The sequence below is a fragment of the Amphiprion ocellaris genome, chromosome 1 (assembly GCF_022539595.1).
Source record: "Amphiprion ocellaris isolate individual 3 ecotype Okinawa chromosome 1, ASM2253959v1, whole genome shotgun sequence".
NCBI lineage: Eukaryota > Metazoa > Chordata > Actinopteri > Pomacentridae > Amphiprion > Amphiprion ocellaris.
Genome location: NC_072766.1, coordinates 585,717 through 603,475, shown reverse-complemented (window position 1 = coordinate 603,475; position 17,759 = coordinate 585,717). Strand labels below are relative to the sequence as shown.

Below are 17,759 nucleotides of genomic sequence, written 5' to 3'. Positions count from 1 at the left end.
TCAGCTGCTCCTGGACACAGTTTTTCAGTTTTATTGCGTTAAAGGGACAGTTTGAAGCAGGATGTATGAGATGCATCTAGAATAGATCGTTCTGCAGCACCGCTAATGTACCGCTGTGGACGGGGTCAGCGTCAAAACAGGTTTTAGACACCATCTAAAAATAAAATCATTATCAGTTTAAGTCAGGGGTGTTAAACATGCGGCCCGTGGGCCAAAAGCGGTCCTCCAGAGGGTCCAATCCGGCTCTCAAAGTGTAAAAATTCCAGAGAAGACATTAACTGCAGATTGTAAATTAGTAAAACTATAAATTTAAAATCATTTCTAGACCATGACAAGTTCTTTGGATCATAAAGTAAAATACTAGATTGTTCACTGTTCTTTTGTCGTTTTGTGTCTCTTTTTTTTTTGGAATATTTTGTCTTGTTTTTGTTTTTTTGTCTGACTTTTGTTGCTTGTCTCATGCTTTTGTTGTTTGTTTCTCATTTTTGTCATTTTGTGTCTCATTTTTGGAATACTTTGTCTCACTTTTTGTCTGACAACAATGTTTTTTGCAATATAAGAAAGAGAAAAATTTGGAGTTGTCGTTATTCATAGGTCATTACTCTCTGATTTTCCTGGTCCGGCCCGCTTCAGATCAAACTGGGCTGAATGTGGAACCTGAACTACGATGAGTTTGACCCCTCTGGTTTAAGTGATTGTGATTTTCATGATATTCTCACCACTTCACCTTGACATCAGACAACACTGTTGTTTGGTACTGCGTTTTCTCAGCTGTAGAACTGCATTCCTGCATCAGAGTACAAAATTCGTGCTTCACCAGAGAAACTAAACAGGTGCATTTATGTGTAGGAATATCAAAGACCTCTTTCTAGGAGGCTAAAATATGTCTTGCTGCTGATCCTGTTCAACAGTTCCCTGCCAGCGGTCCTCTCTGCTTCCTAAAACTGACTTTAGTGGCCATCACCATCTACTTTAGCTAAAATACTGACTATAAATAACAACCCCACTTTATAGAAACTCAACTATCCTTTCAAGCTTTATTTATCGTGCAGTTGGTAGATGTAAATGTTCCATATTTTACCAGCATTTAAAAGAATTCAGACTTAATTCTGAATACATGGAGTACAGTAGTTAAAAAGGTCCAGTAAATGAACAGTTTCTTAGTCATCAGTGCAGGTTTAGGGAGAGCAGAAGCAGGCAAGCAGATATAAAACAGAAAGTGGTCAACTTGGTATTGATATGAGTCTGGATCTGAGCAACCAATCGCTGGGTGGAGTAGCCAATTAAAAGTGAATCATCACCGATGCTTTTCCTGTCCAGAATGAGCCTTTAGGGGGTGACTGCATACGACAGAAAGCACCATCGATCCATCTGCAGTAAAGACAATGAGTCTGTCTTACCTTACCGGACTGTAGTCTGGAGATTTTACTGTTATTTCTGAACATTTGATGAACACAAATGTGTAAATGAAACCCCAACAAGCAAAACATGTTGGAAAAATAGACACTACCAGTCAAAAGTCTGGACACGCCTTGTCATTCAATTCTTTTTCAGGGTTTCTGCAGGGCATTACAAAGCATTAATAGTCATAAAGTGATTTTTCGAAAATTAAGGCCTTAAATGGCATTAAAAATCACTAAATCTGGTTCTCAATGGCATTAAAAATTCTTCCTGCAGTTTTGAAGAAAAATATTTGATAATAATAATATAATATGTAATTATAGACTGCGATTCGTCAGATATGTGCATCTGCGTAAACATGTTGATAATTGTTTCGGCCGGTTGGGGACAATTGCTAGAAACTGCATGTTTCTAAAGTGTCCGGCAGGCTGGAGCAGGTGGAGGAGAGCTGGGAAATGGGGAAACGCAAATTCCAGCAAAAACGGCAAGAAAACGTGGATTTCAGAGAATGACTGCAGCCTGTTGGTGGTCAAAGGTGGTTTCCTGATTCAGAAATAGTGAAATGTAGGGACAGTTTTCATATAAAAATCATCTTTTACCAAAAAACAAACCCGTGTAATTTGTTGAGTTTGCGGTCGTTGCATTAAAATTTTTACAGTCTAGCATTAAAATGGCATTAAAAAGCATTAAATTTGACTGGCTGATTTCTGCAGAAACCCTGTTTTCATTTATCTGTATTATTTTCTACATTAATACTGAAGATTAACACTTTTTTATTTACGACATAATTCCATATGTGTTCTTTTATAGTTTTGATGTCTTCTGTATTAATCTAGAATGTATAAAATAATAAAATAAAAACCACTGAATGAGAACGTATGTCCAAACTTTCGACTGGTGGTGTACACATATGATGCACACATCCTGTATATAGGCAGGAAAACACACCTACAGTCCATTTAGAGTCACGAACTCACCTCACCTGTGGGAGGAAACCCACACATCACGAGGGAAAACATGCAATCTTCACACACAGAGACTCCACACAGTAGTAACGACGTAGTTTCTCTGTTTTCCTCCGATATTTGAGAAATGCTCTTTGATGTTGTGGACATGCAGATGAAATCTTGGTGTAATACGTGTTTGTTGTGGAGTAGAGCCCTTTTTGTCAGCGTCCTGTGGCCATTACAACACAATTTGGCACAAAGGAGATCAAATAGAACTTTGAGTAAAAATTGACTCTTTTTTTTTTTGAACAGGACAACTACTAGCAGACGGTTGAATAAAACATCCATGCTAAGCTCTGGTCCCATCGTCCAGAGAAAAGTCTGATCTGACAGGAGGTTGAAGTGGATGAGTGCCTTTCAGTCGCACTTAGAACCAATCACATTCATTTTTCTTATTTCCCTTTTATCATGAAGCGCAGCAGCTCTATTAGATTACAGTAATGCATAGGAAAAGGTATTCAGGCGGTTTTATTCAGCAATACATCTGCGGAAGTCCACATCAAACCTGGTTATGACTTTTGTACTGATCTCTAAGGTTTGAACAGTACGAAGTAAATACTGAAATTCAAAAGCTTATTTAACATTTAGCAGCCTTTTAGAGGCCGACAGCATTTTTCTGTGAAGACGGCTGCACACTGTGAGATTTTCTGCCATCCCAGACCAAAGATACCAATGGTGAGAGAATGGTGGTGATATCTTTGGTCTTGGCTCTGAATCAGTGGTCCTATGTCGCTGTGAAACAGGTTCAAGGACGGCCGTTGTCATGGCGACCAAAGACGAGCTGCCATAAAATTCAGGAATTTGGGGTGATCGTCTCCCAGTGTGATGCTGCTGGACCTACAACAGCTAACTGACCAATAGAAATGCAGGATGAAATGACGTACTGATCAATAAACCCAGATAGATGATTTGTGGAGACAAAACGCATCAAAACAAGTATGTGGGATTTAAACAAAGAAGAAATGTGTTTTGTTGGAAAATGACAGACCATAACAGGAAATGCTAACATTGAATGCTAGTAGATGCTAACAAGTATTTACTTCAAGCTCCCTTTGCAAAACTGGCATCCCAAATTTTCCTCTCTTTCCGAGCCACGACCATATTCTCCTCCTCCTCCTTTTTTGGGATTTCTCTCCAAACACATAAATATCAGCAGGACGAGGGCTCCGTTCATGTTTGGCTAGTTTCCCTGTGATTGTAGGGTTCATGTTTGGCTAGTTTCCCTGTGAATGTAGGGTTCATGTTTGGCTAGTTTCCCTGTGATTGTAGGGTTCATGTTTGGCTAGTTTCCCTGTGATTGTAGGGTTCATGTCTGGCTAGTTTCCCTGTGATTGTAGGAGCTCCGTTCATGTTTGGCTAGTTTCCCTGTGATTGTAGGGTTCATGTTTGGCTAGTTTCCCTGTGATTGTAGGGTTCATGTTTGGCTAGTTTCCCTGTGATTGTAGGAGCTCCGTTTCTGCTTCGGTTGTTTATTTTCATGAATGGACGGCGCACGCTGATGACGTTTTATTCTTCATTCACGTCAACTCACGTACATCGTAGGCTGAGATTCTGCTGCGTTTTCATCGTGCAGAGTAAACTTTACGTCGTGCCCAAAGATTATTAGATTCATGTCATACAGCGTAGCAAGTGCTGTTCTGCTCATTCACTCATCGATGCTAGTGTGGACATTCTGTTGAAGCTGCCATCTTTGTTTGTCTTTTGCATTTCACTGGTTTGCAGTAAATAGTAGATAAGTCCTGCAGACCCAGTCAGTGCTACACCCCAGCATCTCTCTCATTATGTTGAACAAAATTGGATAAGAGAAGTCAAAAGTAGTACCTAGAAAACTGGTAGCTTCTATCAAAGTCTTCCTGCAGAATTAGCCTGTACTTTGCAGATTCAGCCTCTTGCGGTGGCTGTTTTCTACTTTTACTTTTCAACGCTGGTGGTTCTGCCATCCCTGGTGTTCCTTCTGCTAGTGAAAAGCTTGACCAGCCTTGTTTTCAATTAACCAACTGTTTATTTACAGCACATCTCCAATCTCAGGCCTTCCACAGACGCCCGTGGTTTCAAGGCACTCATTGCTTTGGTCCAATTAGCGACCCACAGAACTCCATGAAACATCCAGAAAACCCAGGATGGAAATCAGCGGGACTCCTACATGTCCATATGCTGGCTGACAGCATTTGTACCACCTTTCAGTGTAGTTTTCATCACCCAGCTGGCAAGTCAGATGTCTTCAGTAACATATTCTGTATAAATATGTGGAGAAATTACATCAGGATATTTAGCTTTCTTAACATCAGCCTTTAGTTTAATGACTTGAGCAGGACAATCACTTCATGGTGGCAATTTGGCCACTTTAAAAAACTTCTTTGAACGGTCTCCCTTCTCCCTATCTATCCATCCATCCATCCATCCATCCATATTTTATCCTGTCTGCTGGCAGCTTGTTGAGGGTTTGCAAATGGAAAAAGTCTTTAAGTTTGTACAGACACAGATATTGTGAATATGTTTTCCAACATGTTCACCATATGAACTTTACAAGGTGAATAAATGTCACTTTTTGTGTTTGCATGCTGTTTTATGGCCCCCAAATGACCCCCCAAAAAATCAATTAATGCAGATTTAAATTTGCATAATTTTGATAAATTATGTTCAAGCAGACGAGGTGGACACTAGTCAAGAATTACATGAATGGATTTCTTTAATGGAATGGGTAGAACTCATACATGGCACTGTGACCTCGGGGAAGCTTTGATTTAAAAAATAAAAAACAGTCTAAGATACCGCTCACTGCATGAAAATGGAGGAACTTAGTCCCTTCGACTGAATTAAATTAGAACAAATTAGTGTATACAATAGTTTTTTTTTAAAGGGTCGATATCAATCATTTGTCATCAAGGACCAATATTTTGAACCAGTTATATACATATATATTTTTTGCAGGAAAAATGAATACCTTGGTGTCAAAATTCAGAATGGCACAAACCCTAGCATAGAACTTTGTTAAAATGAATTTGGTTCTTCATGATTTAGATTTTCAATTAAAGAGAATTTCATTGTTAATATCCTTTTACTCAATGTGTAGCCAGATATATGTGTGTGGGACTAAATATCTGATACTCAAATCTGATTATCATTAATTGGTGAATCCCCAGTTTATATCCATGATTTCTAAATAACATCGTCCATCGTCCATTTGAAGGTGTGAAATAATGATTCTATCTATGACTATGTCATACCAAAGCCCTTTAAAACATGTTGTATACACTAATTTATCATGATTTATTGGTTCCAAATTATTTATGTTTAATTTTTATGCAGTGAGCGGTATCTTAGACTGTTTTTTTTTCCCTAAATTAAAGCTTCCCCTAGTGCCATGTATGAGTTCTACCCAGTAAAGATCTGATTTAAATAGAACAGGGACACAAAATAGTACAAAGGAATCATCCTTTCTTATGTTTATTTACCAGATATATGTGGTTGTGTGCAGTTATGTGCCTGTAGTATACATATGAATGCTCATCTACATTATGATGGGATATTTTGTTTGTTTTCTTGTTTTCCTTTTGTTGTTGTTTTAGTTTACATATACATGCATTCATATATCGTGCATATACTCATACAACACAAAGAAAGCTGCATCATGCCATCTCCATCAGAGTTTTTTAATGTTGGAATCAGCAGATACTCGATATTATGGCTCTGGCTTTAGGATCTGGGACATGAAAAGCAATCAAGGCACATGTACTTTTTTCCTGAAACTTCTATGCAATTATATATTTCCAAAGACTGAGCAGAGGCTAAGTGGTCTGATAAAGTAAGGTCTGTATGATTGAGGCTTTCTTTGAACTTTCAGGAGAGTGATTTCATTTAATAGGACTCTGACTAGCAGTTAGCCGGAGCAAACTTGGAATCATGCTTCCCTGAAGGCAATTAGCAGTTTGACCTGATTTCCCATTCTTTCAAACTAAAGTTCAGGATGTGGTCATGATGAGAGCAAAAAAAAAAGGACTGCCTGTGTGTGTGTGTGTGTGTGTGTGTGTGTGTGTGTGTGTGTGTGTGTGTGTGTGTGTGTGTGTGTGTGTGTGTGTGTGTGTGTGTGTGTGTGTGTGTGTGTGTGTGTGTGTGTGTGTGTGTGTGTGTGTGTGTGTGTGTGTGTGTGTGTGTGTGTGTGTGTAGTGAGACTTTGGTTATAAACTGGTCTTTGTGTGCTTTATCATTAACAACTGCGGAAAGAAAAGAAAAGAAAGGAAAAACTCTTCGGATTACAATTTTAGGCATTAAGCTCCCTCACTTTCCTAGAAGTTTAAGTATTCGAAGGATCACCAGCACAACTAGAAAAGTCCTCAGAGAGTGCAGTACTCCTCTCCAAGACTGCTCATTCCCCCATATGGCATGGTCAGAAATGCAGTATTTTTTATTATAATTATTTATTTTCAGAAATCACGGCGTTATAGAATGAGTCCATTTAATACAGATGTTCCCACAAACAAAATGACCTTGCGCTGATATGTACGGATACCAGATAACGTGACCTACATATGTGTAAATGACTCTTATAAAGGTCTGTTGATCAGTTCATCACTTTTTGCAAGGCTTTCTTTTGCTATTGTTAAAATAACCGTTCCCTCCATGTTTTTATTTTGAAGGCTTTTTTTTTTTTTTTTAAAATGTTACGGGCTTTTATTTTGTCACCATTCCAGCGGCACAGGAAGTGTCTATCTAAGAAGCGATTTCTTGATGTGAGGGAGACGCTGTCGAAAAGTCTGAAAATCCACATAAATACGGAAGGAAAACGGTTAAACTCAGAAACACCCCCACAGTTTAATCAGTTGTTTCTTGGATCATTTCTGATGGATAAGTCCTGATAAGTCCTCAGTGGTGGATTTGTAGTAGGATCACAATCAGCTGACGTAGTGTTCACTGGTTGTCATGGTTACAGTAACGCTGTGCCGCTATCTGGCAATGATACAGAAATCTTTAACAAATCTCCACATTTATCCAAAATTATCAGAAATTTGTCCAGAACTTGCTCAAAAAAATCCTCTTTTCCTGTTGACAATCTGTCCACAATGAGTTAAACATCTAGGATGGCTTAGAAGGGTTCCAAAAATGACTAAAAACATGTCCAAAATGACTCTACTTTAACCTCAGAAAATACGTATGCTCTCTAAATGCTCTCAAAATTTGTCAAAAATGACCCGAAATATGTGTAAAATGACTAGAAATGATTTAAATTTGTCCAGAACTTGCTCAAAAAAATCCTCCTTATCTGTTCAAAACTTGTCCAACATGAGCTAATAGTCTAGGATGGTTTAGAAGGGTAAAAAAATGACTAAAAATGGGTCCAAAATGACTTTAGAATGTCTTGAAACTATTAAAAATTTCTTGCAAAAGTAGGACTTTTCACAGTTCCAGTTTTATAAACATTTGTGGTCCTCAGTGGTGGATTTGTAGTAGGATCACAATCAGCTGACGTAGTGTTCACTTGTTGTCATGGTTACAGTGATGCCATGCTGCTATCTCACAATGATAGAGAAATATTTAACAAATCCATGGATCCAGACTATAAGCCGCATCACTGCCTAAATCTAATCACTTGGTCCTTGAGTCATTTCTGACCTTCCCTGAAAATTTCATCCAAATCCGTTTGTTTTTCAGTAATGCTGCTAACAGAGGGAACTCCGCTGCGTTCCTTGGCGGAGTAATAAACCACCCATCCAGAGTCAGCTGCATCAGACTGACCACCCAACACTCTAGTAAAATAAGAGGTGAAGGATGGATGGGTTTGGAGCAGAGAGGATAAGATTCAGCTGGGAGGCTGTGATATGAGACAGGGTTTAGTTTTCAGCCTTCAGTAGCGGTTCTATCTGGAGGGTTTTATTGTTCTTTAGGGTTAATGTTTACCCAGCAGCTCCCTCTGCCCTCGCTAACCTCCTGCAGCTCCTCCTCCAGTCTGATGGTTCACCTTGGACCCAACTGAGAAATGTCATTAGTCACCAGGGACAGGAATAATAAACAGTCTTTTCACCTTAACTCTCAGAATTAGCTCTAGTATATACAACTGACAGACACTCAGGGTACACTGTACTTATTATCTACTGAGTTGTATTTACTCTCCCCCAACGCGTTTCTATTTACTGTCTGAGCTCCTACCAGGATCTCTGAGATCTTTGATGTGCTCCACAATAAAGACTTGAGATTACTTGAAGGCGATTACAGGGATTTCTGTGTCTCCTGTGAGTCTTATTTCTGTCCTTCTTGTCCTACAGCTGAAGGCGTGCCCCAGGTGTTTTACTTCGGGCCCTGTGGGAAATACAACGCCATGGTCCTGGAGCTGCTGGGCCCGAGTCTAGAAGACCTCTTTGACCTTTGTGACCGGACCTTTTCACTGAAGACCGTCTTAATGATTGCCATCCAGCTGGTGGGTTTAGAGCATCATGTGACACAGGAAATTCCTTCTACTACCTTGTTCTGAGTGATTAAATGCTAATTTTTAATATTTGTGGATTCGCTGGATTTTGGATGATTTTTTTTGTGAATGTTCTTAAGAAACATTTTTAAATTTTCTTTTTTTTCCACCAAAAAATGTTCAAAGATTTCCTGAAAATGCTGAAAATGTGGACATCAGAAATTTCACCGTGAAAATCTATTTTTTTTCCCACATATTCAGACTTTAAAACGAGTCAATTTTGACCCGCAGGACAACATGAGAGTTCAGAACATCAGGGAGTGACCAATGCATTGTTTTTAAATTTTCAGAATCAAAATTTGATTGGGCTTTTTAATTTTTATATATGCAACCCATTTTGCCCAACCTGCTACAAATCAGTCATGTTTTTGATTTGTAACTGCTGTCATCTCTTCCATTTTGTAAATATCCAGTGTTATAATATCCATTTCTTAGTTATAGATTTCTTACTTGCAACCAACAAAACACTGAATAGATATTTATCCATTTTTCTCCATTCCTGTGGTAAACTTCCAAAATAAACAATTTTATTTATTCCTAAAGGAATTCCACATTTAAGGGTGTCTTGCAGTGCTCCATGAACATCCTTCCTACTGTCTAATCAGTCAGCAGTCCCAGAGGATATGAACATGCAGACCTGACAGTCTTATTCTAGAGTTTGCTCTGTTTACGGATGGGTAAAGCAACAGATGTGATTGAAACCTCTTAGTAGGCATCCTCCAGAGTTAAAACTTTATTGTCACACCTCAAGCCCATTTTATTTTTTGGGAGTTTTCCCTTTTCCTTAGTGTGTTGCAGCTTTTTTGTGCCGAGACCAAACGGAGTTAATTCATCCACAGAAAACAGCGCTCCTTACCTGCCTGAAACGCCTCATTAGAAGTTCAGGTTTTCATCTGTTACTTATTTACATCACTATTAATTTGCATAACACCTGCCCGGCAGCTAGTTTGGCACCACCTCAAACAAAGAATGAGAAGCTTCATTGCAATTAGGGCTGCCACAAACGACGCGTCGACGAATCGCCTGAGCACGATACGTCATCAAAAGCGGAAGTGAGCGTGCAATGCAACAGAAATCACCGTCCAAGTGGAGCGCGGAACACGCATGGACATCCGCGCTGTATCGTGCATATATAGTATATGCATATATTATATATGCACGATACAGCGCGGACATCCGCGTTTACGATACAGCACGGACATCCGCGCCGCATCCTGTACTCCGTCATCAGGCCCCCGATCAGAGCACACCGAATAATAACAACAACAACAACAACAGCAACAGCAACAACAACAACAAAGAAACAGCAGCTAAATCTGAGCCTTAAACACAAAGGGTTAAAAGAGGTGCTGCAGCAGAGCACACTACAGGAAAGATAATTAGTTTTGCTGACATAAAAGCTTGTAAATATGTTCTAGTAGACCCGAAAAATACGATTATGAACCTCTAAATGTGCATAATATGGGCTGTTTGAAGGTCAAACATGAACCTACACGTCCGGTACGTTGAGTTTCTTTGAGCAGCAAATTGCAAAAGCAGCTGATTAAATATAAAATATGTTCTTAGAAATTCATGCCTCTTTCATACAGTGACCTGGTTCTGGGATTTGGTGGAAAAATTCAAAGCAGCAAAGCATCATCCAGACCCTCCAGGATTACATGGACGTTTTTCCAGATTGTTTCTCCCTAAAATATCTGAATTTGCGGCAGCTTTTCTGAATAATAGTGATGTAAGTTGCGATGTTTTAAGCGTATTAGTTGCAATGAAATTGTGGGAGATGGTGATAGTTGCTAAAAAGTTTCATTTTTTCAGCTTTTAAATCATGTTTCAACATTTTAATGGACAACATTTATTCCTCCAGCCACAGCTGATGTGAGAACGTTCTTCCTACACCACCTTTTAGTCATAGGAGCTTCAGGAAAAACCAGCTGGACTTCTCTGGAAGACGTTTCTAGAAATGTCCTGCAGAGAAGTCCGGCTGGTTTCTCCTGAAGCTCCTACGATCACCAGGACCTGAATGAGTTTAGCAGCAACAGGCACCATGACAAAGACTTCTGTGGTCATTAATGACCTCCAGCCAGCACTGATTTCCAGAGTAACCAGTGTTTTTATTGCAGAATGACAGATTTAACCAAGCAATTCTTTTTTCTTTTTTTTAACAACTAAAGCATCTGGGTTAGTTCTTAATTCATGATTAATTCTTTAATTCCGGTATCCAGTTCCTCATTACGTCCACGAATAGACGACACAAATAATACAAAAACTAAAATCAGTCCCTCCAGAATTTCAGGGATGTTTTTCCAGATTGTTTCTCCCTAAAATGTCTGAATTTACGGCAGGTTTTCTAAAAAAAAATTGTGATGCAAGTTGCGACGTTTTAAACGTATTTGTTGTGATGAAATTGCAACATTTTAGTTGACAATATTTGTTCCTAAACTAATTCTTTAACGCTCCAACCCATTTCCACCAGCTGGTACACCACGGTGGGAAACTAGCAGCAGCCAGATACTGGTTTAACAGGAAGTGGTTGGTAGATTTAAGCCACTAAATGATCATTTACTACTGAAGGAAACATATTTGGACATATCTGTCAGTGGCTTAAAAAGTTAATTTCACATCCTGGTATTCACACACGTGGTCACACGCTCACGGCTCGTTACGTCCATTAATGAATCTAACTTCCCTTCATTGTCTCAGAGCTCCAACAGATCTGGATCAACAGCTTCCATCACGGTGATCTGTCTGCTCTGTTTCCGCTCCTTTCAGACGTTCTCCTGATATGTTTGGTGGTAGAAAAGTGTTTGTCAGTCGATGGTTTTCGCTTGTTTTCCACCACAATATTTCATGGGTGTAAAACAGTTTAGCTCTGCTTTGGTGAAGAACATCAGGAATTGTTTTTCACCGTCTTTAGCAGTAATTTTTGTTGGTAAATGAGAGACATTAGAATGGGACATACATGCATCTCCAGACCAGAAACAGGAAGTGAATTCAGTGATGTACGTGCGTTACGTTTAGGACTGCTATGATTGGTGGAACTCACGGGAGGCGGGACAAAATGGTGGAAAAGTTGCAGTGATTGGACAGAATTGCAAGGTGGTCCAGAATTCATGGAGATTGATTGAATTTGCATTAATTGTTTTGATTCCTGGAGGGACTGATTGTTTAAGATGTCCCAGAAAACCTAGTGCATAAACTTCCCATATCTAGCTGTTCTACAGTCTAGATATGTCTAGTCTAGAGTCTGTGTGACTACAGTAATGTATAATCTGGTGGGTTTTATGCTGACCATATGTCCACAGAGCAGGTGGGAGGTGGAGCATCAGTGCAGAGTCTCCTATTACCCAGTCTGCAAACCAGCAGTCTGTCAGTATGTGGTGCCTTTGGTCAGAGTCGGGCTTGAAGCTGTCAGAAAGAGCAAAGCCATCACTGAATCTCATTAAGGAGCTGTGGCCCAGCCTTCTAGGGGCCTCAGATGTCTCAAAATTTCTAACATTTCATTTTGTCAGCACAAAATCTGCAGAGTTCTTGTAATATAGATGGCCTCTGCAGATTTGTAAAGAAACTGACCAACATGGACCCGGTGTTACAGAACCATTCTGTCCTCTGTTTGTCAAGGAGGTCATCTCTTTATTTCTGGCACAAATGAGGGATTTCACTTTGGGTTTGGATCCCAGCTTCAGCTAAAGTAAAGGACCGCATCACAAGACCAGCACTAATTATGTAGTTTTTCCTTTGAGGAGTCAGTTACGATTTTTTTTTTTATTCTTCTTTTGATTCTAATCACTTGTGCTTGTAGTCTAGAGTCCCTGCGTGATGGTTCTACATCTCAGTTAGTGGTGTTTTCTGAATGGTAGTACTGGATAAAGCTGCTACAGACAGTTCATTAGTTGTCATAATGTTTGCCAACAGTTTTGATTATCGATGAATCAATTTAACCCTCCTGCTGTCCTTATTTACAGGCACCAAAAAAATACTGTTTCCTTGTCTGAAAAAAGTCAAAAAATTCAGCAAAACCCAAATTTCAGAAAATTTGCAAAACCTTCAGGAAGAAAATTCCAATAATTCCTTAAAAGTTTCCCTTAAAAGTTTTATTTTTTTTAAAAATCCCCCAAATTTGGCAAGAAAATTCTTGTAAATATTTTCAAAAAATGAGTAAAAATCATCAAAAAAATCCTAAAAATATCTAAAGTGATTCCATATATATCAGTAAAATCTCTAATATTTTCTTTAAGAACATTCACTAAAAAATCAACCAAAATCCAGCGAAATTTGCTGGATTTTGGTCGATTTTTTTGTGAATATTTTTAAGAAACATTTTTAACATTTTTTTTCCACCAAAAAGTGTTCAGAGATTTCTCAAAAAATGTTGAAAATGTGGACATCAGAAGTTTCACTGTGAAAATATATTTTTTTTCCACATTTTCAAACTTTAAAACGGCTCAATTTTGACCCGCAGGACGACACGAGGGTTTAGTAATGTTTTTTTAAAATAACAAAGTCTAAATTCTCTGATTCGTCCTTTTTAAATGTTATTAGTGTTTTTATTTTCTGTCAGTAAACTGAAGATCTTTAGATTGTGAACAAAGCAAGACGTTTAAGGATATCAACATTTTTCACCATTTTCTGGTGTTTTATAATAAGTAACTGATCAGTCAAGAAAATGATTTTCAACAATGAAATGAAAATCACTGTTGGTTTCGTAGTTATAAGTCACCCTGTACGCGTTGTTGTGTTTCTTGATGTGACGCTTTAAACAGGTGACTTTTTCTGAACCATGCATAGTAAACTCATCTGCTGGTGTAAAATACATGCAGTGGTGATTTAATGTGTAATAAAACTGAGATCAGGTCCTGTGGAAGTACTGTATTACTCTGTTGTTGAAGACATGGACATATTTGAGCAGCAGTAATACTGACATCTTAATTCCCACTTTGCAGACTTTGCTGATCTGGGATTTTATGCCATGTTCTTTTGTTTTTTTTTTTTATTTTTTATTCATGGTTCTCTTGACTGACCTTGTTGTATTCTTCCTCCCCAGATTTCACGAATGGAGTACGTGCACTCTAAAAATCTCATCTATAGGGATGTAAAACCTGAAAACTTTCTCATCGGACGGCAAGGGAACAAAAAGGAACACATCATCCACATCATCGACTTTGGCCTGGCCAAAGAGTACATCGACCCCGAGACCAAAAAACACATTCCTTACCGGGAGCACAAGAGCCTGACCGGTACCGCCCGCTATATGTCCATCAACACACACCTAGGCAAAGGTAAGAGCAGCTCCACGGCTGGGTTCTGGTTCTGGTGGTTTTATATAAGGAGCTTTGGCATTTCATTCCTCAAGTCTCTCAGTTAAAAGTTATCACATCTATTGATACAGAGCAAAGCCGGCGAGATGACCTGGAGGCTTTAGGCCACATGTTCATGTATTTTCTACGGGGGAGTTTGCCTTGGCAAGGACTGAAGGTATGACGAGTACCTGGAACCTGGACGTGTTCCAAACGCTGTTACGAAATCAGTTTCATACCATATAGAAAGACATTCATCAATAAAAAAGCACGACTTAGAGCAACCTTAAACTCACAGCGCAGTAATGAGATCATTGTTTTATTAGATTCTTTTATGAACAGTTCCAGAATGTGCTGAAAGACATTTTTGCTTTAAAGTTTGAATTTACTACACATATATCTCTATATATATATCTATATATCTATATATCTATCTATCTATCTATCTATCTATCTATATATATATATATATATATATATATATATATATATTTTTTTTTTTATATATATATATATATATATATATATATATATATATATATATAAAAATCTTGGGTTGTCGGTGTTTTCATGTCCTTGTTAATGTTAAAAATAAGGCTACAGCTAAATAGAAAGGAGAAACAGAAGAACTGCAGCAGATTTAAGACTTTTAACCAGGAAATAAGAACATATTTATAATTAGTTTTTCATTAAATGCCTCTTGAACACCAGGTTTTGTTCATCTGTCTTTCTGTTTTGGATTTCTTGCAGGCGGACACGCTGAAAGAAAGATACCAGAAGATTGGAGACACAAAACGAAACACTCCCATCGAGGTCCTTTGTGAGAACTTCCCAGGTACGATAGCTGCACTTTATTCAGGATGTAGAACATGATTTATTGGCTTTGATAGAACCTTTTTTGGCAGCATTTTCCCAGTAAAATATTCCTGCATGTCATCCAACTTCATGGTTACAATTATATTATGAACATTAAAGGTTAAACTCTTTTCTGCTCCGTTTCGTGCAGAGGAGATGGCCACTTACCTGCGGTATGTGAGGCGGCTGGACTTCTTTGAAAAGCCAGACTATGAATATCTGAGGACTCTGTTCACTGAGCTGTTCGAGAGGAAAGGATACACCTTCGACTACACCTACGACTGGGTCGGCAGGCAGATTGTAAGTGACCCGCGTTAACAGACGTCTTTAAAGGAAGCCGCTGTAGTTTACAGAAAGAATTTAACGACTGTTATTCCCCTCAGCCCACACCAGTGGGGTCTGTCCACATAGACTCTGGGGCATCTGCAGTCACGAGAGAGAGTCATCCTCACAGAGACCGACCCTCGCAGCACGCTCCCATCAGGAACCAGGTATGGCCGGTTTGGTTCTCGCGGTGGGTTAGTGTTGGGTTGTTTTAGTGGAAAGAAGAGGACCATTACAGCTTGAAACTCACTTCGTTCTTCAGCTTTGGGTGTATAGGAACCATTATTTAGAAAATGGGGTTTTAAAAAAGGATAGTTGCAATACAGAGCTTTCTTTTTTAACATATACAGTCGTTAACAAAAGTTTACATACACCTGTACAATCCACGTATATCACGGCCATCTAGAGTGTCCAATGATTACTACAATTTTAATTTTTTATGATGGAATAACTGAAACCCATGCATCTCTGTCACAACAATCATGCGTTTTGATTCTTTCATTGATTTATCTTAAAGTCTAATGGAAGTAGGGCTGGGCGATACGGCCTAAAAAAAAAATCTCAGATTTTTTCACAAAAAATCTCGATTCATGATTTATCCAATTTTTTTTTTTTTTTTTTTTTTTTTAACCCCCTACCTAATCTCCTCACGCAGGAGTCGAGTCTACTTAATGCAAATGAGCTGCGGCCCTGACCAGGTAAACACACCGGATCACAGCTGGAAATGCGCCGCATGTGGCATGCTGGTCCGGTTGCGGTGCGTTTCCAGCTGTGATCCGGTGTGTTTAGGGTTAGGGTTAACCCTAACCCAGGTTCAAGGACGGCCGTTGTCATGGCGACCAAAGACGAGCTGCCATAAAATTCTGACTGTCAGGAATTTGGGGTGATCGTCTCACAGTGTGATGCTGCTGGACCTACAACAACTAACTAACCAACAGAAATGCAGGATGAAATGATGTACTGATCAACAAACCCAGATAGATGATTCGTGGAGACAAAACGCATCAAAACACGTATGTGAGATTTAAACAAAGAAGAAATATGTTTTGTTGGAAAATGACAGACCATAACAGGAAATGCTAACGTTGAATGCTAGTAGATGCTAACAAGTATTTACTTCAAGCTCCCTTTGCAAAACTGGCATCCCAAATTGTCCTCTCTTTCCGAGCCACGTCCATATTCTCCTCCTCCTCCTTTTTTTGGGGGATTTCTCTCCAAACACATAAATGTCAGCAGGACGAGGGCTCCGTTCATGTTTGGCTAGTTTCCCTGTGATTGTAGGGTTCATGTCTGGCTAGTTTCCCTGTGATTGTAGGAGCTCCGTTTATGCTTCGGTTGTTTATCTTTCATAGATGGACGGTGCATGCTGATGACGTTTTATTCTTGCTCATTCACGTCGACTCACGTCCATCATAGGTTGAGATTCAGCTGCATTTTTGTCGTGCAATCTGCACAGAGCAAACTTCTCGTCGTGCCCAAAGATAATTAGATTTGTGTCGTACAGTGGAGCAAGCTGTGGACTTATGAGACTGATAATATCACACAGTGTGGAGAGGCCTTTAGAGGAGTCAGCAGCTGTAGTCAATTGTAATCAGTAATTAGAAGTTAGGAAGTCACGCCACGAAGAAAAGTTGATTAAATTAGATTTCTACATCATCAAACCTGTTGTATTTCCGGAAGGCATATAATAAATCTATGGAAGAACCAAAATGCTTGATTGTTTGAAGTTTCAGAGCTATGGTACAAATTCCCGTCATGTATTTGCTCCATAGGAGGTTTGGGTAAGTATAAATATTTAAGCGTTTCTTCAAATTAAGAATTTTAAAAACTTTTTCCTTGAGTTTACAGCTGAATGTGATTGATATATTTTTTTTATTGTTATTTTTAATTGCTGATATGAAGACAACTCATCCAGCATTTGGCTTGTTTTATCTCAAGTGTTATTTATTTTTTTAATGAGATTGAGGCCAAAGCGATCAGAGCTTTTCCTCCGTTTGGCTTCAGGCTCATTAGTTCCTGGTTCGGTTCTCTGGCTGAAGCCTTGCTTTGATTTTGATTCATTCTTTTATTTTGTTACGTTTATTTTTTCTTCTCCATTTCTCATGCTGCTTTGCATGGTTCCTTGCCTCGCACTCCCAAATATCCCATCTTTCCTAATGCTATTATTCCATCACTCCCCTCCTCTCCCATCGCACCCCCGCCCCCCTCACATCACCGACGCCAGACCGCAGCCTCAGACCGACGAGGAGCATGGGAGGTGCAGCCCACACGCCAAGCAAACTCCTCCTACCTGACCTCCCACCTGGCAGCGGACAGGCACGGGGGCTCAGTGCAGGTATACACCCTCACCTGGTCAACCAGCCGCCCCGCCTCCTCCATGGAGTCAGATCTGTCTCATAGGATCTAAAACACACAAAACCT

General features: G+C 39.3%; 1 protein-coding gene across 4 annotated transcripts in view; it reads left to right on the top strand.

Annotated features, from left to right (window-relative positions):
• The window catches only part of csnk1g1 (casein kinase 1, gamma 1), a 52,101-nt gene that overhangs the window by 21,314 nt on the left and 13,028 nt on the right, over positions 1-17,759 (top strand). For 2 of the 4 annotated variants that reach the window (XM_023274284.3, XM_023274285.3), the window contains exons 5-11: positions 8,669-8,820; positions 13,907-14,141; positions 14,252-14,337; positions 14,910-14,994; positions 15,166-15,314; positions 15,398-15,505; positions 17,563-17,673. In XM_023274284.3, coding sequence (XP_023130052.1) covers positions 8,669-8,820; positions 13,907-14,141; positions 14,252-14,337; positions 14,910-14,994; positions 15,166-15,314; positions 15,398-15,505; positions 17,563-17,673 — 926 coding nt within the window. The remainder of the gene's footprint in view (positions 1-8,668; positions 8,821-13,906; positions 14,142-14,251; positions 14,338-14,909; positions 14,995-15,165; positions 15,315-15,397; positions 15,506-17,562; positions 17,674-17,759) is intronic. The other 2 variants (XM_023274286.3, XM_023274287.3) reach the window with 1 other exon arrangement.